Source organism: Hypanus sabinus, chromosome 11 (assembly GCF_030144855.1).
Source record: "Hypanus sabinus isolate sHypSab1 chromosome 11, sHypSab1.hap1, whole genome shotgun sequence".
NCBI lineage: Eukaryota > Metazoa > Chordata > Chondrichthyes > Myliobatiformes > Dasyatidae > Hypanus > Hypanus sabinus.
In genome coordinates this window covers 43,279,136-43,297,250 of record NC_082716.1, presented here as the reverse complement: position 1 = coordinate 43,297,250, position 18,115 = coordinate 43,279,136, and the positions used below count along the sequence as shown (strand labels likewise).

The window sequence follows — 18,115 nt, the reverse complement described above, 5'->3', positions numbered from 1 at the left end:
GCTCCGCTCTGCCTGCCCGACACTCTATCTACCTGAACCCTAGCTCTACCCTTAAAAATGCCATGGCATCCCCATCCTGTCTTCCTCCTAGTACTTAAGTGTCTGCATCCTGCGTTTGGGTCCATCCGGCCCCGTTCCTGACAGCGTGGTGGTCTCCAACCAAATGGCATAATTATTGAGCCCTGATTAAGGATCTTGGCCTGAAACAGTGACTGTTTATTCCTTTCCATAAATGCTGCCTGACCTGCGGACTTGTTCCAGCATGTTATGTGCATTGTTCTGGATATCCAGCTTTAGCGAATCTCTTTCCATTTTTGTGCAACCCTCCAGCCCTGTCCCCTGTCCCCCCCTTTCTGATCTCCAGTCCTTCTATTTTTATTTCTCTTCCTCCCTGTCCCACCCTCACCCATCTTTGTTCCCCCTTCCTCCTCCATCCACCAAATTACCCTCCCACCCCTCAACTCCTATTTAGTTCCATCTGCTGTTCACCTCTCTCTTCACCTCTAATGGTTCCAATTCTCACCTCCTTTGCTCATCAGAATCCTGCACTGGTGTTCCTATTTATTGCCCTCCAGCAGCTCTCTCCAGTCTTCACACTCCTATGCCCCCATCTATTAATTTTTCCTCTCTTTCTTTGCCATCATCTAACATTCACCTGCCACAGTCTTCCAACTTCACCCCTGCTCATCTTTCCTACTTGGTGTCAGACTCCTCCCAGTCTCCACCCAATAACAGTACTCACGCTTTCAACTAACTCACCTGCAACCTATTTAAACCCAGCTCTCATCCACAATGCTTGTTCACACACTGGACCAGCCGGCCTCAACCACTTGCACCCAGCCCTCAGATCTCTTGTTGCCTGTGAGTTTGATATCTGTTCTCTCTTGTTTTGTGGCCCCTCATGTCTTGTTTTTTCAGGTTATCACTCACCACTAAATCATCTCTGCTACTCTGCTTTTGGGTCAGGCCTCCTGTACATTTACTGATAACTGGCATTACCAATTCATCATCCTCACACCCCTTCTCAGTCCATCAATAACCTCAGAATCCTTTCTTGCTACTCCCCTTATCCTCCCTGTGCTGGCCCTCTTGCCTCTTTACTCTCAGTCCTAATGCAGAATTTTGGCTCAAAATGTCATCAGTTTCCATCCTCCCACTGATGATGCTCAACTCGTTGGGTTCCAGCAGATTGTCTGTTGCTTCAGATTCCACCATCTGCAGTCTCTCATGTCTTCATATAATAGTCTTACCAACATACAAACTATATGATGATTAATAGTGGGGTCTGAGCTCCTTAATTAGCTTATGGTAGTGAAAATTTATAGCTATATAAATAAACTGTACAAAGTAACAAAGAAGCTGTAATAAGAGAATATCATTTTATTAACTTAAGGAGTCTAACTCGCATTCTCTCTATGGGAAAGAAATAGTAGCAAATGTGACTTTTTGCTAATTCCCCTGATACAAATAGAAATGGTTGTGTCAAAGGAAAATAATGTGAATGTTGGAAGCTGGAAATATAGATAGAAAATCTTGAAACTACTAAAGAGCTCATGTGACAACGTGAATAAAGAATAGAGTTAAAGTGCAGGTCAGTGACTTTTCTTTAGAACAACTGAAATCTGTGAATTATTGTTTTTAGTGAATTAGAGTTTCAAGAGTGTGATTTATAGGCAGTATCAAATGAATCACATTAGGTCTTACTGCTAATTGTGTTGTTTGTGAACCTTGAAATGTTATCATTAAAGTTAAACCAGGTTACTTAATGCAAGGATACCAATGAATATATTTCTAAACATTTTAAATTTGTTTGGAATGGAATCATTATATAGTTGTCAATAGTTTATAAAGTGATTTTCATTTATTTAAAATTGAATCAGAATTAGGTTTAATATCACTGGCATATGTCGTAAAATTTGTTAACTTAGACGCAGCAGTACAATACAATACATGATAATATAGAAAATAATAAGTAAATTGATTGCAGTAAGTATATATCTATATAGTGTTCTCATGCAGGGTGTAGAAACTCTGAACTAAACATCAAGTTAAACCATAGCCAATGAGGACAGGATTGCAGTAAGATTAACCATTTACTGTTCACTCTTCCACATTAACGTATGGTGAAAACTGTTGATAAAATAATACAAAATATATACAGTATTTGTTTCCTTCTTGGCATCACATTTGCATCATTAATACTTGTAAAAGTAAAACTACAACAAACTATATTACATTATAGTCTCATTAAAGTACAACATACAGTCAGAATCTACCTACGCCATCAACAACTTTAAATACACTTCAACACAAACTTTCCAGCAACGCTTTCAATAGCACAAGAAAATAAACCTCACTGACTGTCATTTCTTTTAACAGAATCAGCGTTAACATTTTTACTTCAACATTTCAACTGTCAAATGAACTTACAGCATTGCTTCTATGATGTTTCTTAGTGCATAGAAATGGAACTTTTCTCGCGTTGATCCTGCACACACAAGCCCCCTCCTTTCCGTTTCTCCAAACCGGTATTTACCCACAATATGCAGCGAAACCGGGTGTGATGTCATCACATGCCGCGATACATTATAGATAATGAATTTACCTTCAACAACTGCAACATAGTTATCAACCTTAACTTTAACTAGAAAATAAGTACAAATGAATTACTAAAGCGAAAATGTAATAAAGCGAAATAAATGCCTTAAGGGCAACACTATATATTATATATAAATTAGTTAAGTTTTGTTGCAGGGGAGTGACTGGGGACAAACTCAAATGCAGGACACAGGCACGGAGGCAGGGTCAAGAGGCGCTAGCATAGTCGCAAACGTGGAACAGATAACCATGGGAATCTTGACTTGGAGACAAGGTTTACGTAGAATATCCAGGGAATGGAGTGGAGCTTAGAACCAACAGTCCTAAGGGATCAGGAAACAAGGTTTACACACACTAGAATCGACCAATGAACTGGCCACCTGTGGCTGTGTCACCAGAGTTCTTATCCTATATTCTCCAATGGGAACCAGGTGTGCTGTTATTGATTGAACTAGCCGCAAATGGGAATCAGACGACAGGAATTAAGGCACAATCAAGGAAGGTAGGAGTGAGAAGGGGGACAGCCATATGGGACCATGACAAATTTAAAAAGTGCAAAAACAGAAATAATATAAAAGAAAATGTGAGGCAGTGATCAAGGGTTCAATGTTCATTTAGGAGTCCGATGGCAGAAGGAAAGAAACTATTCTCGAATCGCTAAGTGTGTGACTTCAGACTTCTGTACTTCCTTCCTAATGGTAACAATGAGAAGTAGGCATGTCTTGGGTGATGGGGTACTTAATAATTGATGCTGCCTTTCAGAGGCACTGCTCCTTGAAGCTGCCTTGCATACTATGGAAGATAGTACCCAGGTTGGAGCTGACTAATTTTACAACTTTCTGTAGCTTCTTTCGATCCTGTGCAGTAGGATCCCATACCAGGCAGTGATGAGGTCTGTCAGAATGCTCTCTATGGTACATCTGTAGAAGTCTGAGTATTTTAGGAGACAAATTCCTAATGAAATATAGCCACTCTCATGCCCTCTTTATAGCTGCAATATGTTGGGACCAGGTTAGATTCTCAGAGATCTTGACACCCAGGAACTTGAAGTTGCTCACTCTCTCCACTTCTGATCCCTCTGTGAGGATTGGTTCATGTTCTCTCGTCTTTCCCTTCCTGAAGTCCACGATAATCTCTTTCATCTTACTGACGATGAATGGAAGGTTGTTGCTGCGACACCACTCCACTAGCTGATATCTCACTCCTATAAGAATTCTCATCTCCATCTGAGATTCTGCCAACAATGGTTGTATCAACAACAAATTTATAGATGGTATTTGAGCTATACCTAGCCATACAATCATGGGTATGCAGTATAGAGAGTAGAGCAATGGACTGAGTTCACGTCCCTGAAATCTGTCAGTGTTGAGGAGGTGATATTAGTGAGGAGGTGATATTATTATTATTATTATTATTACCACCAATTCATATAGACTGTAGTCTTCCGATGAGAAAGTTGAGGATTTAATTGTTGAGGGAGGTAGAGAGGCCCAGGTTCTGTAACTTATCAATCAGGACTGTGAGAATGATGGTGTTAAGTGCTGAGCTATAGTCAACGAACGGCATCCTGACATGGGTGTTGTATTGTCCGGGTGATCTAAGGCCTTGTAAAGAAGCATTGAGACTGTGTCTACCGTAGACCTATTGTGGTGATAAGCAAATTCAGTGGGTCCAGGTCCTTGCTGAGGCAGGACCTGATTCTAGACATGGCCAACCTCTCAAAGCATTTCATCACCGTAGATGCAAGTGCTACTGGGTGATAGTCATTAAAGCAGCTCACACTACTCTTATTGGGCACTGGCATACTTATGCCTTTTTGAAGCATGTGGGAACTTCCAACTGTAGCAGTGAGAGGTTGAAAATGCCGTTGGATAGTTCCGCCAGTTGGTTGGCACAAGTTACCAGAGCCTTACCAGGTACTCCGTCAGGGCCTGCTACCTTGCGAGGGCTCACCCTCCTTAAAGACAGCCTAACATCACCCTCCGAGACAAAGATCACAGGGTCACTGGATGCAGCAGGGATCTTCACGGCTGTAGTTATATTCTCCCTTTCAAAGTGAGCAGAGAAAGTGTTGAGCTCATCTGTAGTGAAGCGTCACTGCCATTCTTGCTATTTGGTTTCGTTTTATAGGAAGTAAGGTCCTACAAACACTGCCAGAGTTGTCGTGCATCCGATGTTGCATCCAATCTCACTCAGAATGTTTCTTTGCTCTTGAAGTAGCCTTCTGCAAGTCATTCCTTTGTTATTATTATCATTGAAGTACAATGCAGAGTTGTACAGAACTGGCTCACCAGACTTAAATGCCACTGATCTAGCCCTCAGCAGACGATGAACCTCCTGGTTCATGCACGCCTTTGATTTGGGACTATACATCAAGTTTTCATAAGCACACACTCAGCTACACAGGTTTTAATGAAGTCAATAACAACTGCAGCATGCTCATCCAGATTTGAAGATGAATCCCTGAATACAGTCCAGTCCACCGATTTAACTCAGTCCTGTAAGTGCTTGTGTGCTTCCCTTGTCCATACCTTCTTGGTCCTCACTACTGGTGTTGGAGTCTTCAGCTTCTGCCTACACTCAGGGAGTAGAAGTACAACCAGGTGATCAGACTTTCCAAAAGTATGGGTGTAGAATAGCAATATACGCACTCTTGATCCTAGTGTAACAGTGATTATCCCATGTGGTGAACTTGGCTGATTAAAAGTGATCATGTTTGGTAATGAGCCCATTCTCAGCTCCATCAGATCACTTTACTGAAAACAGCAAAAAATTTATTAATGGAAAAAAAATACATTACATAATGTTGCCAATTGGATGTTTTGGGGTTTAAGTGAGATGCTGTGATTTCTGAGCACGATTTGCACAGGAGAGGCATTTTTATTCATGTTTGTAAGTTGGATTGTTAGCTTTATTAATTTGTTGTGAAGCTGAGAAATGGAAGTGGGAATATTTGCTTGGGGGATAGATTGGAGCCTATCAGTTGGGTTGCTTTGATGCAGACGGGGTCAAGATTCTTGAGTGTTTTTGGAACAGCACTCATCCAGGGAAGTAGGGAGGAATTAATCACACCAATCAAGGTGGAAGCCTTCAAAGCACGAGGATAACCTAGATGTCAAATATCTGAAAATGACTTTTTAAGAAACTCAGAAGCTGTTAATTTGAATGCTCTGTTACTTTGAACAGGTCTATTCCCTGATTTATACATTTATGAATGTGCTCCACCATAATAATCCCAGCAAGGAGCTCAGCCCACACTTTAATCATGCAGGTTTCTGATAGCTTGGATTCTTCAATGTAACATTGGGTTATTATATATTTTATTCTTTGAAAGAATTTTTTGAAATTTTTTGCAAAAGTTGCATGTTGCTCTGCACAGGGGGAAATGAATGCTACATGGTTCAGGGCTTTTTAAATAGTACAGCACTGTAGCAGAGACTCAACAGAGTATGCAGATGCTGGAAATCTTGAGCAACACACATAAAATGCTGGAGGAACTCAGCAGGCTGGACAGCATCTATGGAAACCAGTAAACAGTCAATGTTTCAAGTTCAGACCCTTTATCAGTATTGGTAAGTGATGTGCTGTCAATAACTAGGAGACTGGAAGTAGAGTACAAAACGATAGGCTTTCATTAACAGTGAAAATGGGCACGACCATGTTGAAGACTGAGGGAGGAGCAGTGCCCCAATCGCCTTTATACAGGGGTCTGTGGGAGGAGCCACAGGAGCAGTCAGCAGAGGGGCGTGTCCAGAATGGTATATATGGTTTACCACAGTAAGAAAGGGGAAACTCCCAGATTAAGATGGTGGAGGGGGAGGCCTGGAGGGGGATGAATACAAGCTGGCAGGTGAAATGTGAAACCTGGTGAAGGAAATGATGTGAGAATCTAAAAGGTGATAGGTAATTTCCAACCTGACAGCATCAACATTGATTTCTCTAACTTCTGATGTACATTCCCTTCCCACCTTTGTTTTCTCTCTTTCTAGTGCCCTTTTACTACTTCTGTCCTCGTCCTTCCCCTTCCCTAGTCCTCATGACCTGTCCATTACCTCCTTCTGGTTCCCCATCTGCTTCCCTTTATTCCATGATCCACTGTCCTATCCTATTAGATTCCTTCTCCCTCAGCCCTTTTTCTCTTCTGCCTATCTCCTCCTAGCTTTTCACATTAATTCATTTAATCTTTTACAGTATTTTCCTTTCCCTATGCCAGACAGGTCTATTACAAGAGACATCCAGGCACGATGGGATTTAGATTAATTTGCCAATCTCTCTCGAATTAAGTCCAAAACCATCCAAAAATAAAGCAAGTTGCTAGGAGAAGTCAGTAGGCCAGGCAGCATCTGTGAAGGCAAAGGGATCATCAAAATTTTGGACCGAGACCCTGTAAGAGAGTAAGACGGATATGACCAGCATAATAAGTAAGAGAGAAAACTGAGCTAGGAACTAGCAAACTATAGGTAGAACCAGGTGAGGAAGGGTTCATAGGCAAATGGTGGCAGGTGAGGGATGACAGGTTGGAGATACTGTCAGAGGCAGGGAAGTGATATGTGGAGGACTAAAGATTATGCCTGTAGTAAGGAGATAGGGGAACTAATGTGTATATGTGTGGATTAAGGCAGACACTTGACATACTCTGTAGTTATACTAGGCAAAGTGGATTACTTCTGAATAGTCAAATGTTACAGTAGTGGAGTTTTCCTTCCTTTGAGAAGGAAAACAGAAATGCTTACCTTCCTTAGCCAAATTCATCCTACTTATTCTGAGCACTGGCTTTGGTAACAGGACCTGTTTTCTGTATGATTGTTTACTGCAGTAAGTCTGATTGCAATGTGCTACTACTGAAACACCTGGATTTGTCACTGTGGCCAGACATATCTTTGTTGTCAGGTTCAGAAAATCAGAACTGGCAAGGAAAGGTAAGGTTGGAATTGAGAGAATAAATGTTCTGCAAGTGATGGAGCATCCTCAGCTGTGGATGGCACATTGCCAAATCAGTTCCATTTATCTGAAGTACAAAGAGGAAGCAGTTTAAACATGTTCTGTGGAGATTTGAACTTAAGAGGTCCAATAGTTATTTGCATAAGTTTTCTGATGTTCCTAAACCAGGGGAGCTGTGTTTAAATGCAAAACTCTTTGTTAGTGTGTATTGCTAAACTCTGGAAGTGAATTTTTTTTTAGTGATAATTATGGTCCACATCCAGTCTAAATGCACCTTTTAAAACGTTTTGCTTACACATTCTGTTTCAGTATCTGGGCTCTGGTGGGGCTTTCTATAGCGGCAGTGGTTCTACTGGTTTTCCTCATCACGGTTTGTGTTTTATGCTACCTTTTCATCTGCATTAAACCTCAATCTAGACTGGACACCGGATTAGATCTGCAAATACTGGGTAAGTTTAACTTTATTTGAAGATGTATATTAACATATTTAAATTTATGCTGTTATGATGTTGCATAACAGTTTTATAAACAGTTTGCAAATGCTTAGAAACAGGCTGCTGTTAAATAAGAGAGAAAGAAATACTTGCAATTATGTAGAACCTAAAGAGCCTGTATGATCCTGGTACAACCAAGCCACTTCAAGGCCTTTTAAAGAGTTGTCACCATTTCAATGTAAGAAAAGCAGCTGCTAAGTGTTTCACAACCAGTTCTGTAAATAATGACAAGATATTGAAATAATTTTGGTTACGGAATTATGCATCGGCCAGGGGACTTTATGCTTCTGCTCTTCTATAAAGAGGTTCCACAGGTTATTTCACATCCACCTATCAAAGCACTGAGCCCTGGTTTATAACATTTCGTCTCAGTACAGCACTTAAGACAGATCCATAATGTAACTAGCCAATTCTGATATAACAGAGAAAGTGTGTAACGTGAAATTATTGAATTCAGTACATTGGTATCTGTTTGATGCTGCATCCTGAGTCAAATTTAACTGAAAGCTTGCATTATATTTGCTGCTTATTTCCCACCCTCTTCTCACTTTGAAATTGAGATACGAGGCTGCAGGTGCTGGAATCGGAGCAGCAAACAAAATACGCGGGGCTCATGAGGTTTGCGTATTGCTCACTTTGAAGTGACCCATCTCTTACTATTTCCTCCCCTTTCTGGATCTCTTGTCTTCATCGCAGGGATAGGGTAATATTGGGCATCCATTACAAGCCCACAGCTTCCTACTATGACAATTATACTTCCTCTTACCCTGTCTCCTGTAAGGCTTTATTCCATCTTCCCTCTGGCTCCATTTTCATCTTATTTGTTCTAACACTGAGATTTTCTTGACATCCATTTCTGGGAGGTTTTCCTGAACCATGACTTCCCCTCTGGTATATTTGATGAGCCTCAGCTGTATTTCATCTCTTTCCTGCACCTTTGTTCTTGCTCACTTTCCTTTTAACAGAGGCAAGTCAGAGATTCTTTGATCTTCACTTTCAAACTCACTGGTTTCCACTTTTAAAAAATCATCCCTTGTGTTCTCCACCTTCAATGAGATTTTACTAATGATTACATCTCCTCCCTGTGCACCACCCACCATTCTGTTCTCCAGGAACTGTTCTCTTCCTGATTTGCCTTTTCATCTCATCCAGTCGCTCCACTCCTCAAAGTACATCCCTTTGAAACCAAAGGAGTTGCAACACTGGTCCTGTTAACTCTTCCTTTCTCACCATCTATATGTCTCCAAGTGAAGCTGAGATTTGAAAAAACATGTCTGAGAGTTCTGAGAGAGAGAAGTGAACTTCTTTCAATCTAATGTATTTGGTGCTCACGATACGGTCTCCTCTACACTGGAGAAACCAAGTGCAGATTGGGTGATGAGTCCTTGGACGATGAGGTGGTTTTCCTGAGTCTTCCGTTGCCTGCCACTTTAGATCTTCATCCTATTCCCATTCTGACCTGTCTGTGGTCTTCTGCACCCCTATTACTAGGACCAATAAAATTCGCTGAACAACACCTTGTCTTCTGTCTGGGCATGTTCTAGTCTTCTGGACTGAGTATTGATTTCAAAACTTAACACAATTCACTTTCTCTCTCTCAGAATTGGCCAGGTAAGATGTAGGTTAACCATAATACAGTATCAGATTTTCTGTCTCTACTAGCACAGACTGAACTGAATGAGCATTTTCTACATTTGCTTGTGCTTGAATTCTCTCCCTCTATCAGCCTTTATTAACATTTCAGCTAGAGCTCTTAAACAACATATCATCACATCCACAATGGCTTCAGCCCATCAGAAATATTCCATTACTCCAATCCATCCTTCCAGAACCCTCTGCTAATATAAATCTAAACTCTTTCCTCAGTTCTGGTGAATATTCTTTGACGTGAAGCTTTAACTCAATTTAATCTTCCATTCCTGTCCCCTAATTTGCTGGCATCATGTTGGATGTTTACACTGTTCTGGACAAATTTATTGAATCAAAAATCAGCTATGGCAAAATAATAATCCATAACATTTTGTCTGACTTTATGAGATGTTTAATCATGTAAGTCTCTCCTCCAAGTAAATAAAGGTGAACCAGATTGTTGCAACTTTGATGCTATTTCACCCTGACCACACATTTTAAATATCATCTGCTCCGTAACATGATTTATTTGTCCTGAATTCTGAACAATTGAGTCTAGACTGGGAAAAAAAAATCACACAGCCAGAGTCCCTCCCATTTTCTGCTGTTTCTTTTTCTTCATTCAAATTTAATTACTTAAATTGCTTTTAATTATCAGTCTGTGTTCTCTCGAATCTCAGATATTGTCTATAGATTTATTCTCCTCACAACAAGAACGCGGCCGGATGGACCCAAACGCAGGACGCAGACAATGAAGTACTAGGGGGAAGGCAGGGTGGGGATGCCATGGCATTTAAGGGTAGAGCTGGGGTTCAGGTAGATAGAGTGTCAGGCAGGCAGAGCGGAGTGGGCTCCCAAAGTTCAGGCAGGCAGAGCGGAGCAGGCTCATTGAGTTCGAGTTCAGGTAGACAGGCTCCCGGGGTTCAGGCAGGCAGGTAGACAGGTCCCCGGGGTTCAGGGTTCAGGCAGACAGGCAGGTCCCCGGGATTCAGGGTTCAGGCAGGCAGGCAGGTCCCCGGGGTTCAGGGTTCAGGCAGGCAGGCAGGTCCCCGGGGTTCAGGGTTCAGGCAGGTAGACAGGTCCCCAGGGTTCAGGGTTCAGGCAGGCAGGTAGACAGGTCCCCGGGGTTCAGAGTTCAGACAGGCAGGTAGAGAGGTCCCCGGGGTTCAGGGTTCAGGCAGGCAGGCAGGTCCCCGGGGTTCAGGGTTCAGGCAGGCAGGCAGGTCCCCGAGATTCAGGGTTCAGGCAGGTAGACAGGTCCCCGGGGTTCAGACAGGCAGGTAGAGAGGTCCCCGGGGTTCAGGGTTCAGGCAGGCAGGTCCCCGGGGTTCAGAGTTCAGGCAGGTAGACAGGTCCCCAGGGTTCAGGATTCAGGCAGGCAGGTAGACAGGTCCCCGGGGTTCAGAGTTCAGACAGGCAGGTAGAGAGGTCCCCGGGGTTCAGGGTTCAGGCAGGCAGGCAGGTCCCCGGGGTTCAGGGTTCAGGCAGGCAGGCAGGTCCCCGAGATTCAGGGTTCAGGCAGGTAGACAGGTCCCCGGGGTTCAGGGTTCAGACAGGCAGGTAGACAGGTCCCCGGGGTTCAGGGTTCAGACAGGCAGGTAGACAGGTCCCTGGGGTTCAGGGTTCAGGCAGACAGGCAGGTCCCCGGGATTCAGGGTTCAGGCAGGTAGACAGGTCCCCGGGGTTCAGGGTTCAGGCAGGCAGGTAGACAGGTCCCCAGGGTTCAGGGTTCAGGCAGGCAGGTCCCCGGGGTTCAGAGTTCAGGCAGGTAGACAGGTCCCCAGGTTCAGGCAGGCAGGTAGACAGGTCCCCAGGGTTCAGGGTTCAGGCAGGCAGGTAGACAGGTCCCCGGGGTTCAGAGTTCAGACAGGCAGGTAGAGAGGTCCCCGGGGTTCAGAGTTCAGGCAGGTAGACAGGTCCCCGGGGTTCAGGGTTCAGACAGGCAGGTAGAGAGGTCCCCGGGGTTCAGGGTTCAGGCAGGCAGGTCCCCGGGGTTCAGAGTTCAGGCAGGTAGACAGGTCCCCGGGGTTCAGGGTTCAGGCAGGCAGGTAGACAGGTCCCCAGGGTTCAGGGTTCAGGCAGGCAGGTGGACAGGTCCCCGGGGTTCAGGGTTCAGACAGGCAGGCAGAGAGGTCCCCGGGGTTCAGGGTTCAGGCAGGTAGACAGGTCCCCGGGGTTCAGGGTTCAGGCAGGCAGGTCCCCAGGGTTCAGGGTTCAGGCAGGCAGGCAGGCAGGTCCCCAGGGTTCAGGGTTCAGGCAGGCAGGCAGGCAGGTCCCCGGGGTTCAGGGTTCAGGCAGGTAGACAGGTCCCCAGGTTCAGGCAGGCTGGCAGAGAGGTCCCCAGGGTTCAGGGTTCAGGCAGGCAGGCAGGCAGGTCCCCGGGGTTCAGGGTTCAGGCAGGTAGACAGGTCCCCAGGTTCAGGCAGGCTGGCAGAGAGGTCTAGGTGGCTAGCTAGGCTGGCGGAGAGCCCTCCCTGGGCAGGCCGCATATATCCCGGGAAGGGTCTCCTCCCAGGCAGAAACACCGGAGGCCTGGGCATGACGCGAACCCCTAGGCAGGTGCGGGGCACAATCCCAGGGTTCGGGCGGAAGAGGAGGACGGGGCAGAACCCCCGCCGGGCAGCGGCAGACCAGCCGGGCCTGCCTGACGGAGGCAAGGGATAGGAATGGGCAGAACCACCGCCGGGCAGCAGCAGGTCGGCCGGACCTGCCCAACGGAGGCAAGGGATAGGAATGGGCAGAACCACCACTGGGCCGCGGCCGATGGTGGCAAGGGATAGGATCGGGTAGAACCACCACCGGGCAGCGGCAGGTCGGCTGGGCCTGCCCGACGGAGGCAAGGGGTAGGAATGGGCATAGGTCCAGGGTGACCAACACAACAGTCATGATAACGGGAAATCGGGAATGGCCAGCAGACAGTGTGACCGCGCGAACAAAACAAACGAGCGGAGAAGCGGGACCAGTGCATGGGAAGAAAGGTGGGGGAGAGGACCAACCTGGCAGTACTGGTACGGGGCAGAGAAACATGATGAGGAGTAGATCTGAGCCCAGGCAGGATAACAGAATGCAGAGAAGAGTTCGGAGCTGGCAGAGAAGCAGGAAACAGAACAAAATGACCACCCGCCTGGTCCCAGTCCCAAGGCCCCTTGTAAACACTTGCAACTCAATGAGTTACAGGAGTGCCTCCTTGATCCAGGAGGGTCCTAACTAGTTCATGGGTGACAGGAGGGACAACTGCAGGACCCGGAGTCCAGAGCCCTTGGATTGGATCGAGACCCGGAACACGGATTCCGGACCGCACCCTGACACAAACATTTTGGGCTAAATCTGGATTAATTGCAACTGATGGTTCCATGGAGAATTGCTGGCTATCAGCTGGTCAATACTTAGAGCATCTTGTACAATGTGTGGGCACTTTGAAACATGGAACCCACTAATGTCCTAATGTTTAGGTTTGGTGCCTTTGACCACCTGCTCCATCGATGGACTCGCATTGACTTCGGTCATGGACTACAGAATATTCCACTTAACACCTCGTCCCTCAGGACCCTTCAGATCCCAGACACTGCCTCAGTCTCAAACCTCTAAACTAACCACTCATCGACCTGCTTAATTTCCCAAAAAAGGCTTCTGTCAGTCTTCAGGGGTAACTAATAAATTGCTAATTATTATTTAAAAACACTGTTTATATTTTTCCACAGGCAGCGAACAGATTTTAGAAACTCCAAATCCATCCAGCGGGCCAAGCACAATTAGGAAGCAACTTCAGAGTCGAAGATTAGATTGCAGCCGGTCAGATTCCAAGCCTGAATCCGATCGATTTTTCCAGAGATGTTTCATGGCCACAGCTACAACAATTAACAAACAGGGATCCCCATGAGGTTCCTGCTGTCTCTAGTTTGGAATCAATCATTATAAATTGTTGTACAAGTTGTGTTTGTGCAATTGCCACATTTTACAATATTGCCTTTGAAATGGTTGCAGGAATTTTGTTAAACATTTTTGAAAGTGAAGCTAATTTTGTTGGTCTTCAATTTGGTGAACTTTAGATGAGAAAGAAAGATTGGGGAGTGAAGAAAGACATAAATCATGACCTGGGCAATAAGAATGATTCAAGAAAGTATGAAAGAGGTTAAGAAAATGATGATTTCATTTTTTGCAATTTTTCTTCCATTTCCTGTAAAGTTGCCAGGGATTCAGATTGATCAGAAGACTTTTAATTGATAACTGATAAACTTGGAATTTTGGGTCAAAACTATAACCATCATATCTACTTATCTTTATTGTTCATGCACAAGGAATTTTTAACCTTTTTTTAAGACCTGGACCATCATAAGATACATATACAAGGCTGTAGTCATGATGCATGGCTTTCCTATGAAAGTAAAAACTATTCTTATCATACAGATACACTCTAACTTGGAGAATTAAGTTGTTGATCACTCTATGACAAACTTGGTAGATAATCCATTAATTCAAAAGTAATCTGCGTTACATGAGAAATGGGTTTAGGCCTCCCCTGTGGGTGATTGTGCTATCAATTCAGAATGTGGACTTGGCAGTGGAACTGTTTTCTGTATCTTTAATTATATTGAGAGCATGCTTGCACTTCATTAGTTATTTTATTCATTCAAGGGTTATAGGGTTTGTAGGCTGAGCCAGCATCTAACTGTCCACTCCTAACTGCCTTAAATATGTCTCTCCCACCCACCTTCATACTCTGACCTCATCTTTTTTTCTACGGTCTTGATGAAGGGTCTCGGCCCGAAACATCGATGGGTTTTGCATCAATACTGCCTGGCCTGCTGAGTTCCTCCAGCATTTTGTGTGTGTTTCTTGGATTTCCAGCATCTGCTAATTTTTCTCTTGTTTGTATCTGGTTAGACCATTCTTGGAATGTCATGTAGAGCTCTGATCGCCTCGTTATGGCAAAGATGTGGAAGCTTTAGAGTGGGTGCAGAGGAGATTCACCAGTATGCTGTCAGGATTAGAGAGCTTGTCTTATGAGGGTAGGTTGTGTGAGCTAGGTCTATTCTCTTTGACGAGAAGGAGATTGAAAGGTAACTTCACAGGTATACAAAATGATAAGAGGCATAGATAGTGGACACCCAGAGACGTCTTCCCTTGGGGTGGAAATGGCTGATATGGAAAGGCATAACTTTAAGGTGTTTGGAGGAAGATATAGGGGGGATGTCAGAGATAGGTTTTCCCACTCAGAATGGTGGGTGCTTGGAATGCGCTGCTGGGGGTGGTAATAGAGGGAGATTCATTAGGGACATTTAAACACTCTTAGGCACATGGATGAAAGAAAAACAAAGGGTCATGTGGAAGGGAAGGGTCAGATTGACCTTGGAGTAGGTTAAAGGGTCAGCACAGCATCGCGGGAGGGAGGCCCTGGCCTATGCTGTACTGTTCTACGTTTTGTTTATTCATTTGTTCTCCCCCCCCTCAATTTAAATAAACTTCCCATCTCTGTTTTGCAGATGCTTAACTTTGTTTCCTTTATTGATCTGCCTGGTATTCCCAGCATTTTCTGTTTTTATTGTATGTCAAGTTGAGACTGGATTATTGTCATTGGTTTGAACAACTAGACCATTACATTTGCAGTCGTGCCTGTCAAAATTTCCAAATTTCATTTAGCTGGACAATGGTACTTCCACATAAAGACAAGATGTGTAGGTATGATCTTGTGAGTCAAAATAGTCAGAGGGAAATAACAACATCAATTAGGATTAGTTAAACTGGAAGCTGCAAATATATTATTAAGGTAAATAAAGAGATTTACCAGTGCAAACTTGTGAGTGAATTAGTGGAGACTGGTGAGAAACTGTCAGCCTAATGCTAGTATGAGATCAAAGGAAGAGTAATTACAGCATGAACTTACAATGGCTGGACTATTTGCAAAAACAATTTGAATAAATAATGATCAAGTTAATTTAACTTGTGATCTGCTAATGATAGTTTCCAATATATAAAGCATAAATATGCACTCACATTTGAATTTGAAAGAGGATTCTGAACAAGGGCAAGGGGCTACTGCTGTAAATGACAGGGACAACATGCACTACATTTTCATACATCAAGCCAAAATTTATTTAACATTTATTTATTGCCTATAATAAGATTATTTTAATAATCTTGCTTTAACTTTTAAAGAAGTGAACTACAAAATGAAGTGCTGGTACTGGGTGTGCTTGGATGATGTGGCTATAAGGATTGTCACTAAAAGGGAGAGAGGGGACGAGTTCTGATGGAATATTGGACACCAGATTTACAATTCTAATTGCTGGCTCGAATGGTAATCATTTTGTGGTGTCACGAACGCCAGCTAGACTTTAATGAAGACACAGAGAATCTGGAACGAAAAGGGAATGCTGGAGGAGCAGCATCTGTAGAGAAAAGGGGATTCTGGGTAAAGACAAAGTACAATTGTATCAGTACAAAGGAAACTAGCAATTACAGTGTCAAATGGTCAAACTTGCACTACAAGATAATGTTAAACACAACTGAATAGTCAAAGCTATGGAATTAGATTATTTAAATGTGCTAAGTGAGAGTAGTGACTTGCTGGTTGATGTCCATTATAACATCGGGGAGTCTGAGTGAGGCGAGATACAAGCCTACTAACTGAACATTATTTTACATTTTGGTTCACTAAAAAGTAAGAAGCCCAGGAAAGCAGTGAATAAATGGAATCTTATGTGAAATTATTATTAACAGATGTTTCTCTTCACTTCAATGTTAATTTAGTATTAGTGAAATGCTGCAATGCTTCTGGCCTTGTTAAAATGTGTTGCTTGTTTTAACACTCCTGTAAAAGCTTGATATTATATTGCACTGTCTTTGCTTGTGTTATAATTAATAAATCTACTTCATTATGTATATCATTGAATGGATAATTGTTTTTTTTTTGGTTATGTCTCTGACAGCTATGTAAACTTGATTGGTAAAATCTAACAAGATAATCTGTTAAATTGGTAAAGCTTTCGGGGTGACCATCAATTTGCTTATTTTAACGTGCTCAAAGTTATCTTGGAATCAGAATAAGGGTTACTATCAGTTTAAAAATTAAATAGGTAGTATAGAAGAGCAAAAATAGTGCAGTAGTGTTCATGAGTTGGTTCATTGTTTGTTAAGAAATCTAATGTGGAGGGGAAGAAGTTGTTCCTAAAATAGAAACATAGAAAACCTGCAGCACAATGCAGGCCCTTCAGCCCACAATGCTGTGCCAAACATATATTTACTTTAAAAATTACCTAGGGTCAGCCATAGCCCTCTATTTTGCTAAGCTCCATGTATCTTCAAGCTCCTGTACCTCCTCTCTGATGGTAGCACTGAGAAGAGGGCCTGTCCTGGGTGATGGTTGTTAATGATGGATGCTGCCTTTTTGAGGCATTGCCTTTTGAATATTTTTTTTATTTTGGGAGACAGCACGGAATAGGCCCTTCTGCTCCTTTGTGTCATGTCATCCAGCAATCCCCAACAACCTAGCCTAATTGGGACAATTTACAATGACCAATTAACCTACTAACCGGTATATCTTTGGACCTTGGGAAGTAACTGGAGTACCTGGAGAAAACCCATGCATTCCACAGCGAGGAGATACAAACTCCTTACAGAGGACAATGGGATTAAACTCCAAACTCCATCCTGAGCCGTAACTGCATCGCTCTAACTGTTGTGCTACCATGGCAAATACATCCATGATGATGGGGAAGCTTGTGCTCATGATGCAGCTGACTATGTTTGCAACCCTCTGTTGCTTTTTCTGATCCTGTGTAGTGCCCCTCACCCCATACCAGGCAGTGATGCAAATAGAATTCTCTCCATGGTACATCGATAAAAATTTGTTTGTCTTTGGTGACATACCAAATCTCCTCAAACTCTGAATGAAATATAGCTGCTGTCTTGTGTTCAATATCTTGGGCACAGGATAGATCTTCAGAAATGTTGACACTCAGGATCTTGGAACTGCTCAGCCCTTCAAGATAATTTGAGGACTGGTAAGTGACTTCCCCTTCCTGAAGTCCACAATCAATTCCTTGAGTGTAAGTCTGATGTTGTGACACCAGTCAACCAGCTGATCTGTCTCACTCCTGTGTGCCTTCTTATCATCGTCTGAGATTCTGCCAACAACAGCAAAATTGATCATTATTTCTCTCTCATTGTCTGGTACCCCACCCGAGATCAGCCTGTTCTCTTGTTGCTTTCTTGAACTATTGGTTTTTAAAAAAATCATGTACACATTCCAAGAATTCCTCTTCCACAGTATTGTTGCCAGTTTGGTTGCAACAACCTATTTGTAGATGCAAGTCACCTATAATTATAGTTGAATATATATTCTTGTATGTATCTCTAATTTCCTGTTTAATTCTGTTCCCTACATCAGCATTACCAGTTAGGGGTTCATAGATTACACCCCTCCCACCATAGTTTTCTATACCTTAATGTTT

The 18,115-nt window shown here is 43.4% G+C and overlaps 1 protein-coding gene across 1 annotated transcript in view; it reads left to right on the top strand.

Moving 5' to 3' along the window:
* LOC132401898 (protein shisa-like-2A) overlaps window positions 1-17,734 on the top strand; it is a 28,503-nt gene extending 10,769 nt beyond the window's left edge. Inside the window, exons 2-3 of the mRNA XM_059984234.1 lie at window positions 7,849-7,988; window positions 13,364-17,734. Coding sequence (XP_059840217.1) covers window positions 7,849-7,988; window positions 13,364-13,542 — 319 coding nt within the window. The 3' untranslated portion in view covers window positions 13,543-17,734. The remainder of the gene's footprint in view (window positions 1-7,848; window positions 7,989-13,363) is intronic.
* Window positions 17,735-18,115: the final 381 nt, after the last annotated feature.